This window comes from Strix uralensis, chromosome 15 (genome assembly GCF_047716275.1).
Source record: "Strix uralensis isolate ZFMK-TIS-50842 chromosome 15, bStrUra1, whole genome shotgun sequence".
NCBI classification, from domain to species: domain Eukaryota; kingdom Metazoa; phylum Chordata; class Aves; order Strigiformes; family Strigidae; genus Strix; species Strix uralensis.
Window position 1 is genome coordinate 441762 of NC_133986.1, and position 20562 is coordinate 462323.

At 35.5% G+C, this 20562-nt stretch overlaps 1 protein-coding gene across 7 annotated transcripts in view; it reads right to left on the bottom strand.

The window, feature by feature from the left end:
• Positions 1–20562, bottom strand: part of SBF2 (SET binding factor 2) — a 302250-nt gene that overhangs the window by 8697 nt on the left and 272991 nt on the right. For all 7 annotated transcript variants that reach the window (XM_074884270.1, XM_074884274.1, XM_074884273.1 and 4 more), the window contains 6 exons: positions 19347–19523; positions 16312–16413; positions 14926–15111; positions 8965–9091; positions 7497–7624; positions 5299–5532 (listed from right to left, as the gene is read on the bottom strand). In XM_074884270.1, the coding sequence (XP_074740371.1) occupies positions 5299–5532; positions 7497–7624; positions 8965–9091; positions 14926–15111; positions 16312–16413; positions 19347–19523 (954 nt within the window). The remainder of the gene's footprint in view (positions 1–5298; positions 5533–7496; positions 7625–8964; positions 9092–14925; positions 15112–16311; positions 16414–19346; positions 19524–20562) is intronic.

The window sequence follows — 20562 nt, forward strand, 5'->3', positions numbered from 1 at the left end:
AAGTGAAAATAAAAAAGCCAGTATTTGACAGTATAACAGGAACAAAATATTTCTACTAACTCTTCCTTGCTGAAGGTATATTAGAAAACTCAAAAGTATAACTAAATATAAGAAATCTGGCTTAACAGCAAGAATCAAATCAAAAGTTTTAAATACTGAAGGTAGTTGAAAGCCACATATACATTAAATATTATGGGACACTCTTCCTGACAAGAAATAAAACCAGAATAGTTTCTTCATAGGTAGATACAAAAATAAGGAATGGTGAAGACAAGCCAGACTAAAGGCTTCTCTAGATTACTTGTTCCTCTTTCAAAGTGCTGAATGTAAAACACTTCCTGATGGATACATATGACTGAATCAAGTTACCACAGACTTTTTACGTAAAAGGCTTTCCAAATTGCTGCAAAAGGATACAAGCTCTTTAGTACTTAAAGTTAGTCAGGTTTTAATCTGCTCATTCTCTTTCTGCCCTAGTCTTGACTGCTGAGTATGAATCTTTCTCTGCAGAATCTGAAAGTAACTGAAACTTGTTACTTGGCAACTGGGTCACATTCTTTCTTTTTTGGCTCCACAATGAGTAGCGCTTCCAGAACTTAAAATGAAAAACTTTCAACAATCTCCTATATATAACTTGAAAAGTTAGGAATAAATTGTCCTTTAACAAACCCTATGTAAAAAACTTACATGGCAGTAAATCACTAAGATTTACTCTTACCCTTCAGTTTTAAATTTTACTGAAAACGTCAGATTTTTTTCCTTCCATGTGTGGAATGGACTATGAATAGTTGCATTTCCTTGAAAGAAAAATTCCTTAATCTTTCTGGTTCATCTCCTGTTGCCTAGACTTACAGGAGTGGAAGTCAATATGTATAAAAAGAAAGGTTATAACAAATACAACTGTATGAATATCAGTTTCCTGAAATCAGTAATTACAAGCAGTTAGCATTATTGTGCCTTTCAAAAGATGTATCTGCTAAGTAATCTGCTTTGTAATATTTGAATGGTACTGACAGGAGTTAACTCTGCAGACAGTCCAGAACTGTGGAGACTAATCACCTCTTTTGTATCCACGGTGTGTTTGTGCACACAAAAAATAATCTGGGCAAAGTCCTACAGTAGCAAAGTGTCTTTAACAGAGCACCCTGTTTTGGAAGCCCTTCCTTGTCAGTATTTTCTCTTCAACTCTTGGACTAGAAGGCTTCTGAGACTTTGACTACAAATGCAAAACTGCTGAATATGTACCCAGTGACTGAACTGCTGCCTCTGTCAAGTGATCACTTGTGTGTGCCACAAGTTGTATATGACTAGTTGTGCAATATTTGGAGTAAACTTTTTGGTTCAGGGTCCACTTCGATGGATCAGTCTTTTTGGCACATAACCCAAATTTATAAACCAGCTCGCAATCATAAGTTCTATTTTTATTATTTTGCTTCAGTTTTTTACAGTTTTTATATTTATGGCAGAGTTAATCTGGGTGACTGGCATCCTGAAGTGTTTGAGTTTGCCAACCTCTGAGCAACACCATCTAATGTTAAGTGATGTAACTGCTGATATGTAAGAATAGGACATGTAGGTTTATCTCTCACAGTTCTTGAAAGTACTGGAATCTGAGCCACTCCCAGTGAATTAAGGGGACTGAATACATTTCCTTTCTAGGAACGTTAGCAAATTAGTGGGAAACAGTGGAGATGTGTCTGCCCTCAGGGATTTTGATTTGCATTTTCACTGAAATATAGGTAGATTACTACCTCTAATATAACCAGCAACCAGGCATACATCACAGAATGGTTGAGGATGGAAGTGACCTCTGGAGATCATCTGGTCCAATCCCCCTGCTGCAGCAGGGCCACCTGAAGTCAGTTGCCCAGGACTGTGGCCAGATGGCTTTTGAGTATCTCCAAGGATGGAAACTCTACAACCTCTCCGGGCAACCTATGCCAGCACTCAGTCACCCTCACAATGAAAAACCGTTTCCTGATGTTCAGATGGAACTTCCTCTGCTTCACTTTGTGACCATTGCCTCTGGTCCTGTCACGGGGCACCAACAAAGAGAGAAGCTCCATCTTCTTTACACCTACTCTTCAGATATACAGATACACTGATAATTTCCCCCTGAGCCTTCTCATCTGCAGGCTAAACAGTCCCAGCTCTCAGACTTTTCTCATAAGAGAGATGCTTCAATCATTTAATTATCATTGTGGCCATTTGCTGGACTCTCTCCAGTAGCCCCATCTCTCTCCTGTACCAGGGAGCCCAGAACTGGGCCTAGTACTCCAGATTTAGCCTTAGCAGGGCTGAATAGAGGGAAAGGATCACCGCCCCCAACCTCCTGGATTAGGCAACACTCCTAATCCAAGCCAGGATACCACTAGCCATCATTGCTGCAAGGGCATGTTGTTGGCTCATGGTCAGTTTGCTGTTCCCCAGGACTCCCTAGGCCCTTTCTGCAAAGCTGTTTTCCAGCTGGGTGCTCCCAGCATACATTGGTGCATGGGGTTGTTCCTCCCCAGGTGCAGGACTTTGCACTTCCCTTTGTTGAACATCACTCGGAAAAGTTAGCAGCTCATGGATCATTTGAAGAGCTAGTCTTTATGGGAAACATGTAACCCAGCACTTTAGCCTGTACTGAAGACATAGCTCTTGGATATGCTACACTGTGGTATTATTTTATTGAATTTAACTAGCAAGGGAAAGCAAGTGCTTATAAAAAAAAAAAAAAAGAGCAGGAACCTCAAATTTCCTGTCAAATTAGTTGTTCTTCAGTTTTATGGAGAAATCTACCTTTTTTTAATGGAGAAATTATTCTAAAAGTATTTGCAACCGATTTCTGAAAGAGGAAACAGAGGCATAGGTGTGCTGTTTCACAATTACCCTTCATTTTCTTTAAAAAATGGATGGGTAGCTACTCTTACTGTTGGTACCTCGTTCCTAACTTCTATCATGCAGAAAGGCCATCAGAAAATGGTCTTAAAGGGAAGCACCTCTGTTTGGATCTGCTTTTGAACATTTATATCTCCAAAGTACACTTCTAAGAATTTAAGGTTTGAACAACCTAGCTTTTATTTGTTGGCTGCCTCTGATGTGGGAGAAGTGAATTGAGAAGTTTTGTATACAAATCTGTATTTTAAAATGCATTTTATCTTCTGCAATCTTTACAAGGCTTCATGCAGGATGAAACGAATGAAATGTGCAAATTGGTTAACTTCCTAAAAGTCATAAGGATTTGTGGAAACCATAGAGTCATCACGCACATCTGGTTAGAGGCAGATTGTTATGTACCCAAAATATACACTAGAACATTTACTGCTAAAAATTACACTTTTTGCTCTTAACAGAAAAGCACCACATTCTACCCAGGAAAATTCTGAATTAAGACACCCAATAAACTCTCTGTTTCAGCTTTACATCCTGAAGAGCACTACCTAGTTTTCGACTGAACAATATCTTTAAAACAAACAAATTTGGGCTTATCATTATAAACTAAGGGAGAATCAATCTTCCCTAGTAATTTACCATTGGCAAATATAGTCTCAGTTCAAACATTTTTTGGATACCAACACATCCGCAATTGATTTAACATTAAAGAGGGGACTTTCTCCTGCATCAGCAATAGCCCTAAATTAACAACTTGTTTTAAAAGAAGGTTCACTTTGCTTTTGAAACTTAGAATATTTTTGTAACCTTTAAACCACCTCTTCAAAGTTTTCCACATGTTCTTCTCCACTGCTATCTTTTATTATTATAATCTAATTCACAAATAACATTCAAAAGTCTATAAAACCTGACCCACATATCTTTAGAATATAATATGGCTAATTTCCCTGTTACATGGCAGTTTCTCACAGTTGTGGATATGGAGAGTTTGGCATCTACCTCAGAAAGAAACACAAAACAACACTGTTGCTATATTCCTGATGTACTTCTGGCCTTTAGTTACCTGATATGAAAGCTCTGTGGTTTTTTGCTAAAGAATCCCTGATATGACCCCTGCTGAGAGACTGCTCTTTCTTTGCATTTGTGAAGTTACAAGCTCTGAGAAGTTCTGGCTATCTTATTTTGAATCAAGGGGAGTTTTACAAGTGATGATTATTATTTTATTTTAAATTGGGCATTGTTCCCATGTTTGATCAATTATGATTGGAAGGAATGGACCAAAAGAAAATTGAGGAATGTGCCGGAATAAACCAAACTTTCTAGCAAAAGCAAGTCTGTCCTCAAGGACTCAAATCCAGTCAAAAACTTCCTGCCTTAAGACTGCTAAAAATCATCTTTGATTCAAGGCAGTTAGGGGACACACAGCATATCCCAATTTTCCAAGCACTCCAATATTTGGCTCCATAATCCCATAGTGTTCAAAATAAAAAGCTGTACATGGTGATGTGTATCTGAATATGCATGTGGCTTGAAACAATAACTCCAGGAAGCAGAGTGTCCTTGCTGTTTTCCTGCTCTATGAATCAAGATGATAATCTAAATATTAGGACCGTCAATTATAATCAACCAACACACATTTAAGAAAATACAGATTTTACACAATTCTAAATAACTACAACCATTATCACAATAATAGGATCCTTTTTCATCTTCTAATAAAGAAAGGACAAAACCTAAACTGCCTACATGAGCCCAAACAAAAGCCAAAATCAAGCATCTATTTCAAGTACCAAAATATTCTGAAGAATCTAAATTTACCAGTTTGGTCCTAGTAAACATAAGAGCCATCACGGAAAGCTTTTTTGAGAAATTTGGGTCAAGATGTTCAGTTTATGTTTGTGTATCTGTTTCCCACTTGTTAAAATCAACAACCATCAGATTCTGTCTTCTGATCTGTCTGGAAACCTGGGTCTTTGTCATTTTACCACACACCTACTTTAAACCGAGTAGAAAGAGGACAAGAAAGCTAGATTCAACATTTGCCCAAATGAAAAGAACAGTTCCTGCATTTCTTACAAAAGGCAACCTAAAAATTTATTACTCTACCTACCTTATTATTTAAAAAGAACAGTGAAAAACTGAATCCATGACTGGCTTTCTCATAATTTTTAACTACTATTGAAGTGTACTCCCAGAAAAGCTTTCATTCAGAACATAAGCTTTACAGGAAGTCTGATTGATTCCCAGACCAGACACCACATCTCTACATCAACCAGTCAGTTCTACTAAACACCTGTTTTGACAATCTATCACGATTGTTTTAATAACAGTGTATCTATAAGGCAATAACTTAAATAAAAACTAAATATGAATTTAATGAGCATAAGATAACTTAGTGTTCTGTGTAACACACGCACTTACATTTAAAAGGCTGCTGATGGCATCAGGCTGTATTTTTTTAACATCATCGTAACATGGCCATACTATTTTCCTCTTGGTCTGAGAGAGTGAACCATCTGTTTGGTCAGCTTCCTCTGAAACACTGCATTTTGCTGTTACCATGGTCCAATCATAGGAAGGACCTGTAGCCAAAATCTCTTCAACATAATAATCCCACTTCTTGAGGCTGGACATATTTACATTTGGTTTCAGTGCCTATTTGAAACATAGTTTTATTATGATGACAGAAAGGACGCCTTGGAATTTCAGACTTACAATACAATACTTACATTTTCTAGATTATTCTAAACAATATTATATATTTATATTTGTTCTAAACATTATATTGCACTTGTGATTAGTGCTATAGTTTGATAATTTCCACAGCAAGATCTCGGCTTAGTCAGATCAAAACCTAAAACTAATACTAGCTTTGGGAATATACTGCTCATTTTTATCCTTCTACTAAACCATGTGACTACCAAGATCTCTAATTCAGCATATATAGTTGCTATTCTCACAGTCTTTGTGCCTCCTGTTAAAGATACAAAAGGCACTCGGTAGCAATCCCCCTTCAGCTTTTCTCAGCAGAAAATCCAAGATCCTTTACCATCAGAGAAAGGAGACAGGTTGTATAATGTAGGTGGACATGACACTTGGAAAAAACACAGTAATATAAAGTAGGCAGCCAGAAACTGTAGATCTTTCAGAGTAGTTTAAAACAGATCAATTTGTATTAAAAATGCTTTGGTTTCTTTTTCTTTTAAAAAATAAGGTAAGACTTTCAGTTGGCATGCACCTTACTTGAAGGGAATTACTGCCTTAGGTGAACGTGCAATTTTGAAGTCTGAAGAGTAATGCTCAGTCATAATGACTAATTCTGCTATTATGACTAATTCTGCTACTATGATACCATTTCATATAAAGAAATATAGTTTCTTCTAAAGAAAAGAAAGAAAACTATCAAAATATTGAAAGCTACTCCTAATTGCTTACTGATCAGGCTACTGCTTACAGCAAAATGGATAGAACATACAACGAACAAGCAGCCCATCAAGCTCCAAATTCATCACAGTGATGGTTCTACAGAGAAAACAGACGTTTCTCTAAAACAAAGACAGCTGAAGCACTTTCAATCTACTGAATGCACCCTCTGTTTTCTCCTTCCTCCCTCCTGCACCACCATTTTATTAGGGAAGTGTGTGTGCACATGTGTGTGGGTTGAAGGTGGCTGCACTGTTGACTGCAATAATGATCTCATGCAGACTCAAAATACCTTAAAGCAAATAATATTTTAAAAATTTTTTTTAATGGGGTCAGTTTATACAGCATATTTGGGTGCTATGTATGCTAAGATACAATGTGGTGAAACAACTTGAGGAAAAAGGGAAACCAAGAAACACCAGCAAAAATATCAGTGGTGCCATGGCCTCTGAGACAGTGGAGACTGTCCTGTCATTATGTTTTCTGGTCACCAGCAGTGGACAGACATGCAGACAAATGATTTATCAGGGTGAAGCTCACTGCCAAAGCAGGGGAGACCAGCACAGGAATGAACATCTATGCAGCAGTGGATGGCAGAAATATCTTAAAAGAGCCTTGTCTCCAGAACTACAGTAAGAACAGCACCCTTTTCTGGCAGTTCCTGAGATATCTTGACTGCTTCTTCCCCAGCTACTGCAGAATTCTATAATGGTGAGTGAATTGTGAATTTTATATAATTATTCAAGACACAGTCCAATCTAGTCGACATCCATTATCATATGAGACAGTGATATAGATAATGTGATTCAATCAGATCATTATAAAATGTATCCCCTTACGACTCTGAACTCCTTTCCCCACTAACTGTGGTTTACAGTATGGAATTTTTTTTAAACAATCTGTGCAAACTTTAAGATAATTTTTATAATAATTCGTATAGTTAAATGAAATAAAATGAAGATTCTCATTTACCTCAGTGGGATGCATAAATACATGTTCCAGAATTTAGCCCTTTAAATGACATTTCCATAACTAAGATGACTGAGAATATAAACCTATGAGACACTGCTCCAGTCAATCAAGGTGGGTGAACTTTGTCCACCAAATGCTTAATTCAGTTGAGAACAATTAAAGTATCAAAATGTACACAAGGAATCACTGAGAATAACAAAACCACCGGTATTAAAAAATCATACCTCTATTTCAGCAGGGGCATAGAGGTAATTGAAGAAAATAGGGCTCCTTTTGTGCATCTTTTCAATACATTCCCAAATACAAATTCCTTTTTTGGCATGTTTATCTCCTTTATCTTCAAACAATGTCCCTAGAGAAAATAATAGCAGCAAAAATAGCTTCATGATAATACATAACAAACACTAAAGCATAGCCAAAAGGAATTTCACATGCTAAATGTATAGTAAAATCTACTATCAAATGCCACTGCAAGAGACTGTATTTGATAAAACACCCGCTGTGCTTTGCAACCACAACTATTCAGTAGCATTGTATTTATAAACCTGTTCTGAAATTTACTGAAATACTTGAGTATATTTATGAATATCCCTTTCTGCCTGTGGCTATGCTGACTCAGCAGACCACCAAGCCCTGCTAACTGATTCTGCCCCCCACCACCCAAGGTTACTGGGACCAGCCCTTCCAATCTGCTGGACCAGCTGCACCTGAAATTACTTGCTAACTCATTTTGAGGAAAACAGATCAGGCTAGTGTAAAGAAGTTAGCCATAGATTTGTGCTATCCAAAATTACTTTGGAAGGACATACAGTTTATCCAAAGACTACTGGAAACAGGATTTTATATTGCATTAAATGTTATTTGAAAGGTAGTTTACCCCTGAATAAACAACCCTCCCCAAACTGTAGAACCATGTAACAACCCAGGTTGGAAGGAAGCAGAAGGTCATTTGACTCCAACTCCTTGCTTTTGGTCAAATGAAGGTTAATAATGAAAATTAAGTTTTTGTCAAAATGAAATGGTTGCTCAAGTTTAGTCTGTTCCACAGGTACTACAGTTTTTAAGAAAAGCATTCAAATTGACCATATGCCACGAGAACCACCCCACAAAGCAGTGAAATTCAGAGCACGTAAGTGTTTTGCTTGGTGAACAAGTTCCAAGAACAGCCTCAAGTGTAATTGTGCAGTCTTATTAAGAGGGCTCTGAGAGTAGATAACATCTTGGAACCAGTAAGGTTGCACATGATAGATGGCATAAAAAGGAAATATTGAAGAGAAACACTGAAGAGAATGCAAGAGAAAAGTGAGAGACAACAGATGAAAAGGCTTTCCTTTCCTGAAACCTCACGCAATCTGAAGGATTCCCAAGGACTTTGTTTCTGTTAAAATAAGGTATTTAGTAGGGGAAACTGAACCATGTGGGTAAATTGCTAAAAACCCCTGAGGCATGGCACTAATTTCTTCCACTTTCTCTTAGTCCCATCAGTGGCATGGCTCAGGAATCACTAATTCAGAAAATTCTACATGTTCTTCACCTCCGTTTTGCTTTATAATCCTAAAATGGAATTCATTACATCATCACGATGCAATTATTGGACCATCTCAAACTGAAGAAATTTTTTAGACCAAATATTGACGAGAAAAATACCCATGACTACAAAACCAATATGCAATAATCAAACATCACACATACCATGTTCTAGTCTTTCATAGTCTGAATCCAGAAGAAATGTTTTAAATCGATTTGATATGTGATGAAAAGCCAGAAACTTCAGGTAATATTGATTGAACTCAAACTCTGTTGGGTATTGGTTATGAATCTAAAAAAAAAAAAAAAAAAAAAGGAAAAGAAAGGAAAAAAAGAGGATATTGAGGTATAATACAAATAGATATGTAAGAAATAATAATGTGAAATAAGACAGCAAAATAATTCCCCCGTGCATGCTGACAACAAATACATCCATACACAACTGTCTTGTCTGTACATACAGATCCTTCTACATTTTGTCTAAAAATATTTCAGATCTAATTAAATTCATGTATTGCCTATGCTACAAAAAATGTTTCAGAGCAGATAGGGTGTACTGTATAATAAGCAGTATTACACAAACTCCAGGATTCTTCTAAATAATCAAACTGGATGTAAATCTTTTACGATAACTCTTAAAGCACCATGTAACTTCATAGGCAAAGATGCTACTCCTGGGCGTAGCTGGAAACCAAACTTTAATCAGAATGTTTTGCAGCAGATTTCTTGCTGTTGCTAAGATCCCAACGTTAGCAGAAATGTACAGAGGTAATGCTGCAAATGATATTCCATCTACCATCACTGAAACACCTGATTTATGAAGTACTTGCTAGTCTACACATATTTCTTCCTTTTCAAAATATGTGCCAAAATATTATAGTACAAAAATATCCCCACCATACTGAGGAGGTCTCTTGCCATTATTCTTTTAAAACAGTAAAAACTATGTAACATCTTAAATTGTTATCCTCAGTTAAAGAATTTGTTGTTATCATATCTAAATCTTAGCTTGTGGCTAGGCATTTAAAATGCTAAGATACTTTCTCAGTTCAATATATCCACACTTACTTTATCCCCACTTCTCCCCTGATACAAATGACCACATTCCTGCACTGTTTCGTAGGAATAAAGCTAAGCAAAACTTTTTCTATAATAAATTCAAGACTTCATAGACAGAGCAACTTTTTAGTTCTCTTTATAAAAAATATTTTTTCTGACATATATTAAAATATAATCCAAGTACACAAATTCTGTTCAAAAATGACATTTGAGCTGAAATATAAAAAGCTCTGCAGATGTGTGTGCATTTAGACACACAGACACAAATATACAAATACTTTAGTATATGTTTTTTCCTTGTTAGAAGTCTTCTTTAAGATATTATGAGAAGGAAAGGCTACATTCTGCTATTTGACATGACTTATACAGGGTCCTAAATGTCTACTTATGGTCCAATAATTACTTTAACACATTTGAACAGTTACAAGAATAAGCTGCTACTAAAATCCTGTCATGGATCTAGGTGTTGTGAATGATCCCAATTCTGAGATTTCTGGAACTACAAGTAACTAGAAGTTATAATAATATAATTTACTTTTTAAGTGAAAACAACTATCATCTAGAACTCTTCTTTGATAACGATGAATAATGTAGTTACTGTTATTGTCTGTGTTCTAATGGCTGTGGCTGATTTCAGCACACCTGGAGATGGGAAAGACGCCATAGCTAGGTGAAGCTGTTATTGATGATTTGTTTAGCTGCAGTGCAGTCCGCAAAATTTACAATATGGCTGAGCTATCAGGGAAAAAAACCTCCTGATAAAATACAGCTCCAACGTCTGAAGTGATAAATTAGAAATATAACATAGGAGAAAATAATTGTATTAATTTAAGCAATTAAACATAAAAGACATTTTTATTACAGTAGGCAATGTAACCACTTACGCTGAGGTTAAATACAGCTGGTTTATCTCTGATAACTCTTTGGTGCCATTTCAGTTAATTAATTGATTTTAAGGGATATACTCAAAATTTACATGTAAGTTAGAAGCAATGTTTTATACAATTTCAACACATACCACCTAGAAAGATAAGTCTATAGGGACAGTATCATTGAAAATTACAACTGCGTCATCTTTTAAAATGCTTATTCTCCATAATATATGAACATTTAAAACTCGAGTAGACCAGTAGGTGTTTCCAATATTATGATTAGAGTAACTCAGCATTTTAGAATTCTTTTCCAAATCACCATGTTCCCAATTAACTTAAATATCTCCCAGATGATTTAATAATCTTACACTTCTATCACCTTTCCTTAGTTTTCCAATACATTTTCGTTTTGTAATCCCATTATATACCAATATTTACTTAGTTTAAATAAGAAATACAGTACTCCAAAATGTCCTGGGCTTGTCATCACTAAAAGGCTACTCCTGCAAACACTGGAATAACTGAACACATCTACCATGGGAGTAGCACAGTCACCTCCTCTTACACAGGGTGCTGTAACACAGCTCCTTATTGAGCTTAAAAGAAGTCAGCTCTAGAAAATCATTCTGGTTTAATTATATTTAATAAATTACCAAATAGATACAGAAAAAAATAAGAAAAGTTTCCTGCACTGACATCACTGTCATAAACTCAATCTTCTTCGAAGCAGAGAGTGTATCTGCCAGATGCTGCTATTGTGAAAGAATGATTTTACATTAATAATTCAGCTGACACCTGGAGATACTGGCATAAACAATGACTTTTTACAAGATGATGCAGTTCTAATTTAGAAGTAACTGCTTCATTTGTTTTCTCTGTATCTTTAGTTTAACCCATGACATTTAATGCACATACTGGCTCTGTGGTGACTTTCTACTGCACCTAGTATATCGAGACTATAATGGTTAAAAATATTTTGAAAGGACCAAATATTTGTTTCCAGTGAATGGGCAATTTTAAAAAATTTATCATAATATATTACACTTCAGGGTCAAGTTGCGATCTAATTGGATTCTGTAGTTGTCTAACAAGCTGCATGGAAACCAATGAAACTTAACAGAAATGTTAAAGTACAAATGTTAAGTAAATTTTTCATAGTAACTCCTATGAAACTTCAATCATTAATTTGACATCAAAATTAATTTCCCTAGAGTTTACAACCATACTGCAGGAATTTGGTAAGTCAATACTATGCCATCATCAATTAGAAGACCAATCCTTGTGAGTCTGTTTTCTAAAAAACATACTCATGAGTTGTATTCTAAATAGGATTTTAAGTCATTTATCTTAAAGTTTTTTTCCTAATAACAGACAAGTCTATATTATCTATATTACACTGATTATGCAGTAAACCTGTGCTCCCATGCCCTTGGCTGAAGATTACACTGACTGAAAAGTTTATAACCCCTAGACAGCCTTATCTTTCCTCATGAGAAGTTACTGCCTCCTTCAGATTGACCTACTGAACTGCTTCTAAATCCACATCCTTCAAAATAAGATGGTCTTTTCTACAAAATTTTTTCTACCATTTTGATTGGAAAAGGAGGTAGGTTCACATGAACCCCTTAGCTAACTGACTGGAAGGGTAGTATCTCTACCAGAGAAGTCTATCTCTACTAGCTCCAGATGGCCTGCAGGATGTAGTCTTTCTGCTAGCTGAAGCCAAGGCATATGGACACAGCTTAACACCAAAACCCAGAAAATACAGGTCTTTCTGTAAAATATATCTGGTAATAACTTGCATACTTTATACTGCCTCTTAAAGATAGAGAAGAGTCAGATACCTAGTGACATGCATCAAAGCTGCTATCTGAGATGAATTACAATGGCAATGTTCTTATATTTCCTTGACACATTCACATGTATAGTAGCAATAGTTTAGGCACCTTGCAGCTGGAGGCAAAAATCATACCTGACAGCTGTTAACAGCAGGGGTTTATACCACTTTACATTTCATCCTAACTTTTAAAGCCAGGATGATTATAATCCATTATTCCATGTTCTTATCTGCAGATCGTGTTAAACCAAGAAAAACCAAGAATTCTGCCATGAAAAAAACCATGGTACATTCTATTTTATGAGAATAAACCAAAATCTTTGGATAATCCATTTGTTTCCAAAGTTTGTGTGATCTCCGGACTTGAGAAAAAAAATACTGCACAGGTATGTGAGGATAATCTCCTTGCTTATCTTTATGCCAACTTTCTAAGATTTATTACAGTAAAACTGGAACAAAGTATTTCCAGGGTCACAAACAGGATGTAGGCTATGTCTACATTAGCAAGTAATTCAGAGCAAAAGGAGCAGACTGAAGCAGCTGGGGTTGAGGTCCCTGCAGCTATACTACACATTTACTGTTTTACTTTGGACTAGATTTAGTCCAGTTGAGTTGATGACCTCATTGTACATTTATGACTCTCATTGGTTATAACTTGAGTGATGAATCATTGGTTCAGATCCTTTTAAGAGCTGGTGAGTTTTTAGTACATACTGAAGCAGACCTTTTAGGTTAAATTCTTTCAGGAAAAATCTGGTACACATGCACCAAAACAGCATTAACAAATGGTAAGGGGAAGATGCTGGAGGGATTCACTTCAAAATTACACTACTGCTTGAAATCAAATGTAGGTTTACTCCATTCTACTAACAGTGTTATCCAGTCAGCTCATTAAAGCTTGGAGAAGACATCTCACAGCAGAGAGAATACAGCACCAGATGAATGATTTACACACAGAATTGCACAAACCACCAAGCAGATGGGTTTCAGTATTAGAAGACATGGCTATTCTGTCCTGTTGTAGCCACTGCAGCTAAGAATTTGTTTTTTTCTACTTCAGAAAAGGAGCAATAACCTTAAGCTATTGTAAGGAATAGTTACCGTGACAATTCGGGATATTAACTTGTTTGAATGAAAAGTGCAGTACTGACTCTCTTTAGAGAAATCTCCCCATTTTAAATAAAAATTAACCTGAGGACCACAGCCATTGGGAAACACATCAATGAAACATGAGACGTGACAAATACTTCTAAGGTTTTCTGATGGGGAATGCTGTAGGAATCGAACCAAATTCCAAGTGTATGATTGATTAACTTGCAAGACAGCAATAATGATGGCTGTTGGTGCTTAATGTTGGAATACAAACAAGATTTTTCTTTTTTGCAACGTGTTCTTCAGTAAGTCTTTACTCATCTTCCTATAAGCTCATTCATTATCAGTCCCATAGATACGTAATGATTGTTTTTCACTTGTTTAGCAAGTTATTTAATCTGTAGACTTTGCTTCAGTAGCAGAGTAAGTCTACTTGCTGACTTCTCTTTCAGAGTCTACTTCGTGGAAGTATTCGCTGTGAATGTCTGTTCCCAGTAAGACTGGTTTAACAGTCGTCATCTGTGAGACACAGTCATCCATAAATTTTAATACAGGTTAATAATGTCCAAGAGACTTTTCAGCTTTTTCAGCAAGAAAAATGAGAGAACTGGGAGAACAAAGACATATGTACAAGGGGAACTATGCAAGCTCCTCTATTGTGTTTGCATACATAGAGACTCTGCAAAGCATTTAAATTTACTGGTTTGAGATGAAGAAAAGGACAGACTTTAGAATTAACCTGAAATGAGTGTAATATTCTTAACCTAACTTCTTCCTACACAACGTAACTGTTGGTGTTCACCTTCTTCTGAACATGCAGTATATATAAAAATAAGAACATGTCAGGACCCCCTGGTTTGTAGCTTGTTGTTTCCAGAACTTACGGAGTACAACGCTCATCATCAGGCACAAGGAATTAAAAACTGTCTACTCACTGTACTAACAGTCAGTTTCTTGTTCTGAATAAAGGTACTTCAAGACTGCCAAAAAACAGTCTTAAGCTTAAAAAACTTAGAAATCTCCGCATAAATGACCTTAGAGGATCGGTAATGCCAAACATCCCTCTTAGTCTGTTTTGTGTGGATGGGTCAGTCTCCTCTAGGCAACCATTCCAACTCTTCTTAAGGTGAAATCCATTCACTTTAATAAAACCTAGAGAAGGGCGTTACTAGTCTTCTCTCAGACCATTATCTATAACATCTGAAATAGTGGCATCTACACACTTACTTAAGAATTCTTGTAAATTAAAATTAGAGATTAATTTACCTGATGCACACAGTCTAAGAACTGTAAGAAAACAGGAGCAAATCCACTACCCTGACAATTGAGAGTCAGATTACTCCGTTGACTGAATTTATGACCAAAAGAGAGCCATTCTTTTTCCACCAGCATTCGGAAGCCTTCAAGTGTCCTATAGAAGGGATCACTGAGTAACTGCACCAGAGATACTACCTAGATCACAAGACATGATATATTGTGTTAAAAGTGACAGAAGTTAGAACACTTTTGTCAATGAATATAAATAATCCATAATCGGTTTATAGTTCAAGGAAACAAAAGCCTTCATATAAACTCAATTACAAGTATTTTACCACATACATTAAGTATTTTTTTAAGACAAACCAAATAATCTCTCGCATGAAAAAGCTTCAATTACACTGAGACTTTACAATAACTGTAAAAGTCAAACCTGAGCAACTATAGACTTTGGAAGTTATTATAATGCTTACCACATTTAAATTACACTTGAAATAAAACAAATTTTATTAATAAAACAAAGATAATAAATATTTATAAAATAGTATCGGCTACCTCAGCAAAGAAAGTGTTAAAGAATTGGTTCTGAGGGTGACTTTTAGAGTTTCTCCTGTGTTGCCATGCTATGGTGCTCACCAGCCAGCTTCAACCTGTTTTTACAGACAGCATCTCAGGAGACTTTAAAACACAGTACAGATTTCTTTCATTTCCAGCTATGTAGGTCCCCTTCTCTATTCTTCATTGTTTCACAATGATTCCAATAATTATGTTAACATTCTTTTTTGGCTTTGTTTACCTGGTATCAGGATGCTGGCTGCACATGAAGTTTTTATTTACTAGAATTATTGATATCTGTGTTTATCTTCCGAATTATGAAAAAACTACATGGACACAATGCATCCATTAAATGAGGCAGCGGGTCTTCATTCACCTAATTCATAGTTTGTTTTGGAAACAATTATCTGTTGTGGTGATCTGTCCTTGCAGTAGGTGTTACAGTCACTTTAGCACAAATTTAGTTTTCTCCCTGTACGTTTTTATGGAAAGTGAATGGCAAGAGAAAGAATTCCTCTCTCTCTGTTTACAAAGATAAATGAACAGTTGTGGCAACTTTCAGCTTTCCTTCTTACATACGGTGAGGTGTAGGAATGCAGATTTTATATCTAAGCCTTAGAGCTGTAAGTCCATCAGGACCCTTGGAACAAATTCATTTTAAGCAACTCTTTCACGGTGTAAATTGCAAATGAATGCAAGAATTCATGCATTCTAATTTCTTCTCTGCTGCCACAACACAAATTTATTGTTACACCAAATTATCAGTCACTTGTGTAAAAAAGTATTGCCTGGTGTTTTTTCTTAATATTTAGCTTTTTCAAGGTTTTAATAACAGCTTACTTGTGCAGTAATATCCCAGCCATCTTCCAAACAAACCATAACAGAAGAACCATTTTCCAGCAGCTCAGAGATGATCACAGCCAATTGCATTATCCTGTGAAGCTATAAAGTATTAGAAATAAGTAACATACTCAAGTATAAGAGAAATTTCTAGAGACTGTCAATACTAGAATCTTTTAACATTTAATATTAAAACATGTATTCTGAAATCTACATATAGCACAGAGAAATGCATTGATGCAACAGATCAGAAAGCTATAAAATGTAAGTCTCAGGATTTTAATCTGAACTATAATAAAAGTAAGCAAAGATTTGAAGATAGGAACTTAAAGTATTAAAACCAGTGAGTACGGTAATAAAACAGCTGTCATAAAAAGGAGAAAGGGAACAACACAGCTGACAGATTTATTGTAGAGAAATTCCATCCTGGGCTTAACTCTAAAATAATTTCCTGTGAAATGTTAAGGTTCCATGAAGTCACTAAGTACTTTGATCAGAGAACCCATGTGAGATGTTTACAAGATAATATTTCTAATGCTTAATCCCATGAAAGTTAGAAATGAATGAATTTAATAATAATAACAACAATAATAATGAAAAAAAACAAAAACAAACCTAAAAACAAACACAGAAAAATCCTAATTCTATAATCTGGAAATAGTTTAGATAGATTAAACAGTGTTTCTTATACTTGGGCAGACTGGCTAAAACATATGAGAAGAGGTCACATTAATTATTTGCATTCTAATATTCCTTATGCAGTAATACTCAGATTCATTGAACAGGTGGGTTAGCTAATTTCTCTGGGAAGGGTTATTGACTTGAATGAGATTGATTCAAACATAGGTATAAGCAGGTTAAAAAATTTAGGTGAATTTTTGAAATTTTATCTTACTATGAGACTTCATATTATTGTTACTAAAAGGAAAATCTATATGATGCCTCTACCATTTTTGTCATACTATGATGGCATTCTTGGTTAACAACATAACAGACAATATGTAAGCAATCCAGTTTTTTTACAGTTGAACGAAACTGCTCTCTGAATACAACCCAACTAATAGCAGCAGTAGGAAAGATGAAAGCCTGAAAGAAAGGAGAAAGCAGTATAGGAAAAACAAATAAACAAAAGATGGCAAGAGACATTTAAGATCTTTTATGCAAGGAAAAAAAAAAGTTCAGAAAGTACAGAAGGCACAGGAAAGTGACTCAGGGAGAACAAAATTAAATTGGAGAAAGTAAGAGGAAAAAAGGTCAACCAATCAACAGCTAAACCCTAGAAAATTCATACTTGTTTAGGGCAGTCCCATTTTTACTTCTTAAAATACCCCAATCATATGAATATTACTATGGAAATTGTGATGGAAAACACTTAACTCCTCTGAACATCCACATAGCCATTACTTAGAAAATAAAAGTGACTAATTTTCCTGCAATTTTTAATTGAAGATTAAAAAGATTGAAAAGAGAACCCCTTTTAAAGCTAAGCAGTTTGTTTATTGTTCTATACTTTCTTAGGCAGTAGAATAGAAGAAAGGCTGGTTTTTGCTGTCCTTAATGAAGAAACTGATATGCAACCTGGTTATACAGATTCAATATTAAAAAAAGCAAAATACTATTTTTATCATTTGTATTCAGAAGATGGGCAGCATTTCAAATTTCTTCTTCTATATTCACATCCTTATAAAGAAATATTTAGCCTATATGATGTTAAAACCAATACTGTGTAACTTTTATTGCCCAGGAGAGAAAAGCTTAATACGATAAAAACACATTTCCAAGACGGCAGATTTACGTTCTTTTGCAGTAATAGCAGAAAATGTGTCAAATCAGTCATAAATTAACTTCTTCACATAAGTCACATCCAACATGATTTAAACCACAGAAATGTGGTTTACATGATGATTTAGTCCTGAGCAGAGTGATAAACTATTACTTTTCCTCTTAAAGAGAGTAACTCCAATGTTAGAATCTCCCCTGGATCTCTGTGCTGCTATAGGGACATGTTTATTTCATCAAAGTGACATTCGATTCATTTATCTACACCTATCAACTTGCTCAACTACTCTGTGACTGAAAATGTTCACATGACGAGGAAGTCAAGTCTTCATGATCTTCCCACTTCTCTGCTTCTTGAAGAAAGCAGTGACCAGCACCTGTGCTCTCTAAGGAGTGATCAGACCTCAAGGGAAGAAAAGCCACTCCTTGCACGGTAGCACATTTCATCCAGGAGTACGTTTTCTGGTGCATAATTGCTGAAATGGCTGTGTTACTCACATGTATTTGCTCCTTAAGAAATCAGCATAAGAGTCTATTCTGTTATCTGTGATTAATTGCATTTGAGAAGAATATATTCAGCAGAGGATTCCAAAACACAACATGCAACTGTTAAAAAAACATTCACTATAATTAAAATGGTTTTAGATTTACAAAGAACCGACTTCCCCACATCCTTCTTATTTTGAATCCTGCAAAGTTACTTCCAGTCTTGCCTTTGTTTGGTTAATCTTTATGTAAGGGAATATGAGATAAGGAAGTTAAGGAACAGATTCAGAAAGAACAGTTCAGCAGACCCTCTGCTCTGCAAACATTTCACCATGTCCCACAACAGATAACATATGCTAGCTTATTTGTGAAATACTTGTGCACATGGAAATTCATGGTGGGAACACATATGAAGAGTAGGATATGGTTTTTAAAATCAAAAGGCTCATTTATTGTTATATAACTTTTTCTGATTTTTAAAATATATAAGAAAAAGCAGTTAAAACCAAGACCATAAATTGTGTATGTGTTCCATGTTATAAACCATAAATTATGTTATAAAAAATGCCTCCCACATTTGTAAATGTTATGACTGTATTAAAATAATAATGCTTATGTAATGACAGAATTGATAGCATGCAAAATAATTACAATGAACAAAGAAGAACAGCTGGTTAGAACAAATAGTTCCCTGTCAGAAAAACATGGAATTCATTTTGTGCAAGCAGTACTGAATATAGATTATTAGAAGTACTTGTCATATAAATTACCTGTGGGAACCACTCTGACTCCCCAAGTGCTTTAAGGAATGTTGCCTCAGAATCTGTAGGAATAGTGCTGGGAACACAAGCTCTCATCAGCTTTTTAAAGCTTGCCTTTGTCTGTCGGATGTCACTGAATTCAACAGGAACAAATTCGCAATTCAAAGCAAAATCAAGTTTGAATCCCTGTATGAAAAGGACAAGAGCAGATGTAATTTAAAAGGGAAGTGTGTCTTTTACTGATAGTCTTATTAAATCTCAAAGTCTTGCCTGCTTTATTGCTAAATATTTCAATTCCTAATTCAAAATCTGTTTAGTTAAACACCTGCCCAGGATAATAAAAATCCTTACAACACTTGCAAAATGTACCATAATAAAGTACCCATCTACAACTCATAACAGCAGAATGTACTGCCCAAAACTGCAACCTAGCTGACTCATCTAAGCAGTCACTGCACACTGAGACATTTTTCCTAAAGTACCTAGTTCAACACAGAACAGCAGTCGGGGAATATCTGATATAATTTCCAAGAGGTATGTGAGGCTTTCCTAGCAGAATTCTTCATGCTTTGTTTTACTTACTGCATATAGAAAATGAGCAAAAAGAGAAAAAGACTTAATTAAGAGATCAAGTTAGCTAACTGAAAAAACGACAACTATGATGAAAAGGATAATATAGAGAACATTTTTAGGAAAACCAATTCTCATGTATGAAGCATCACCGAAGATCTTCTCAGCAAACTTTGTCAGTTTTCTTAAGAAATTGCTCTTTCATGGAATTAAACTCGGTCTGCAAATAATCTTCAATAAGCTGCTTCATGGGATGCCAAGCAAAAATGTAGGAAAGTGAAAGCCCAGATTTACTTCTGCTTATATTTTGGCATGGTTCAAAAATAAATTCAATAGTTCAACTAGCGAACTTGCTTTTTTACAATGCTAAGATGTAATAATGTAAGATAAAAGCACTTCAGAAAACTAGCACAATTTCCTTAAAATGTTATATATTTCTGTTTGTACGCTCAATTTATGTGACATGATATTTAGCAGAATAAAGCAGGTCCTTAGAGAAGTCAACATCAGTAACGCACGCTCTGCCAAGCCCTTCACAAAGCCAGCAAATTCCAAGTTAGCAGGATGCTAGCAAAAGGTAGGAAAATACTTCACAATGAAAAATCAACAAGATTTCTTTATACAAAAACAAAAGTTGAATTGACCTTATAGACTA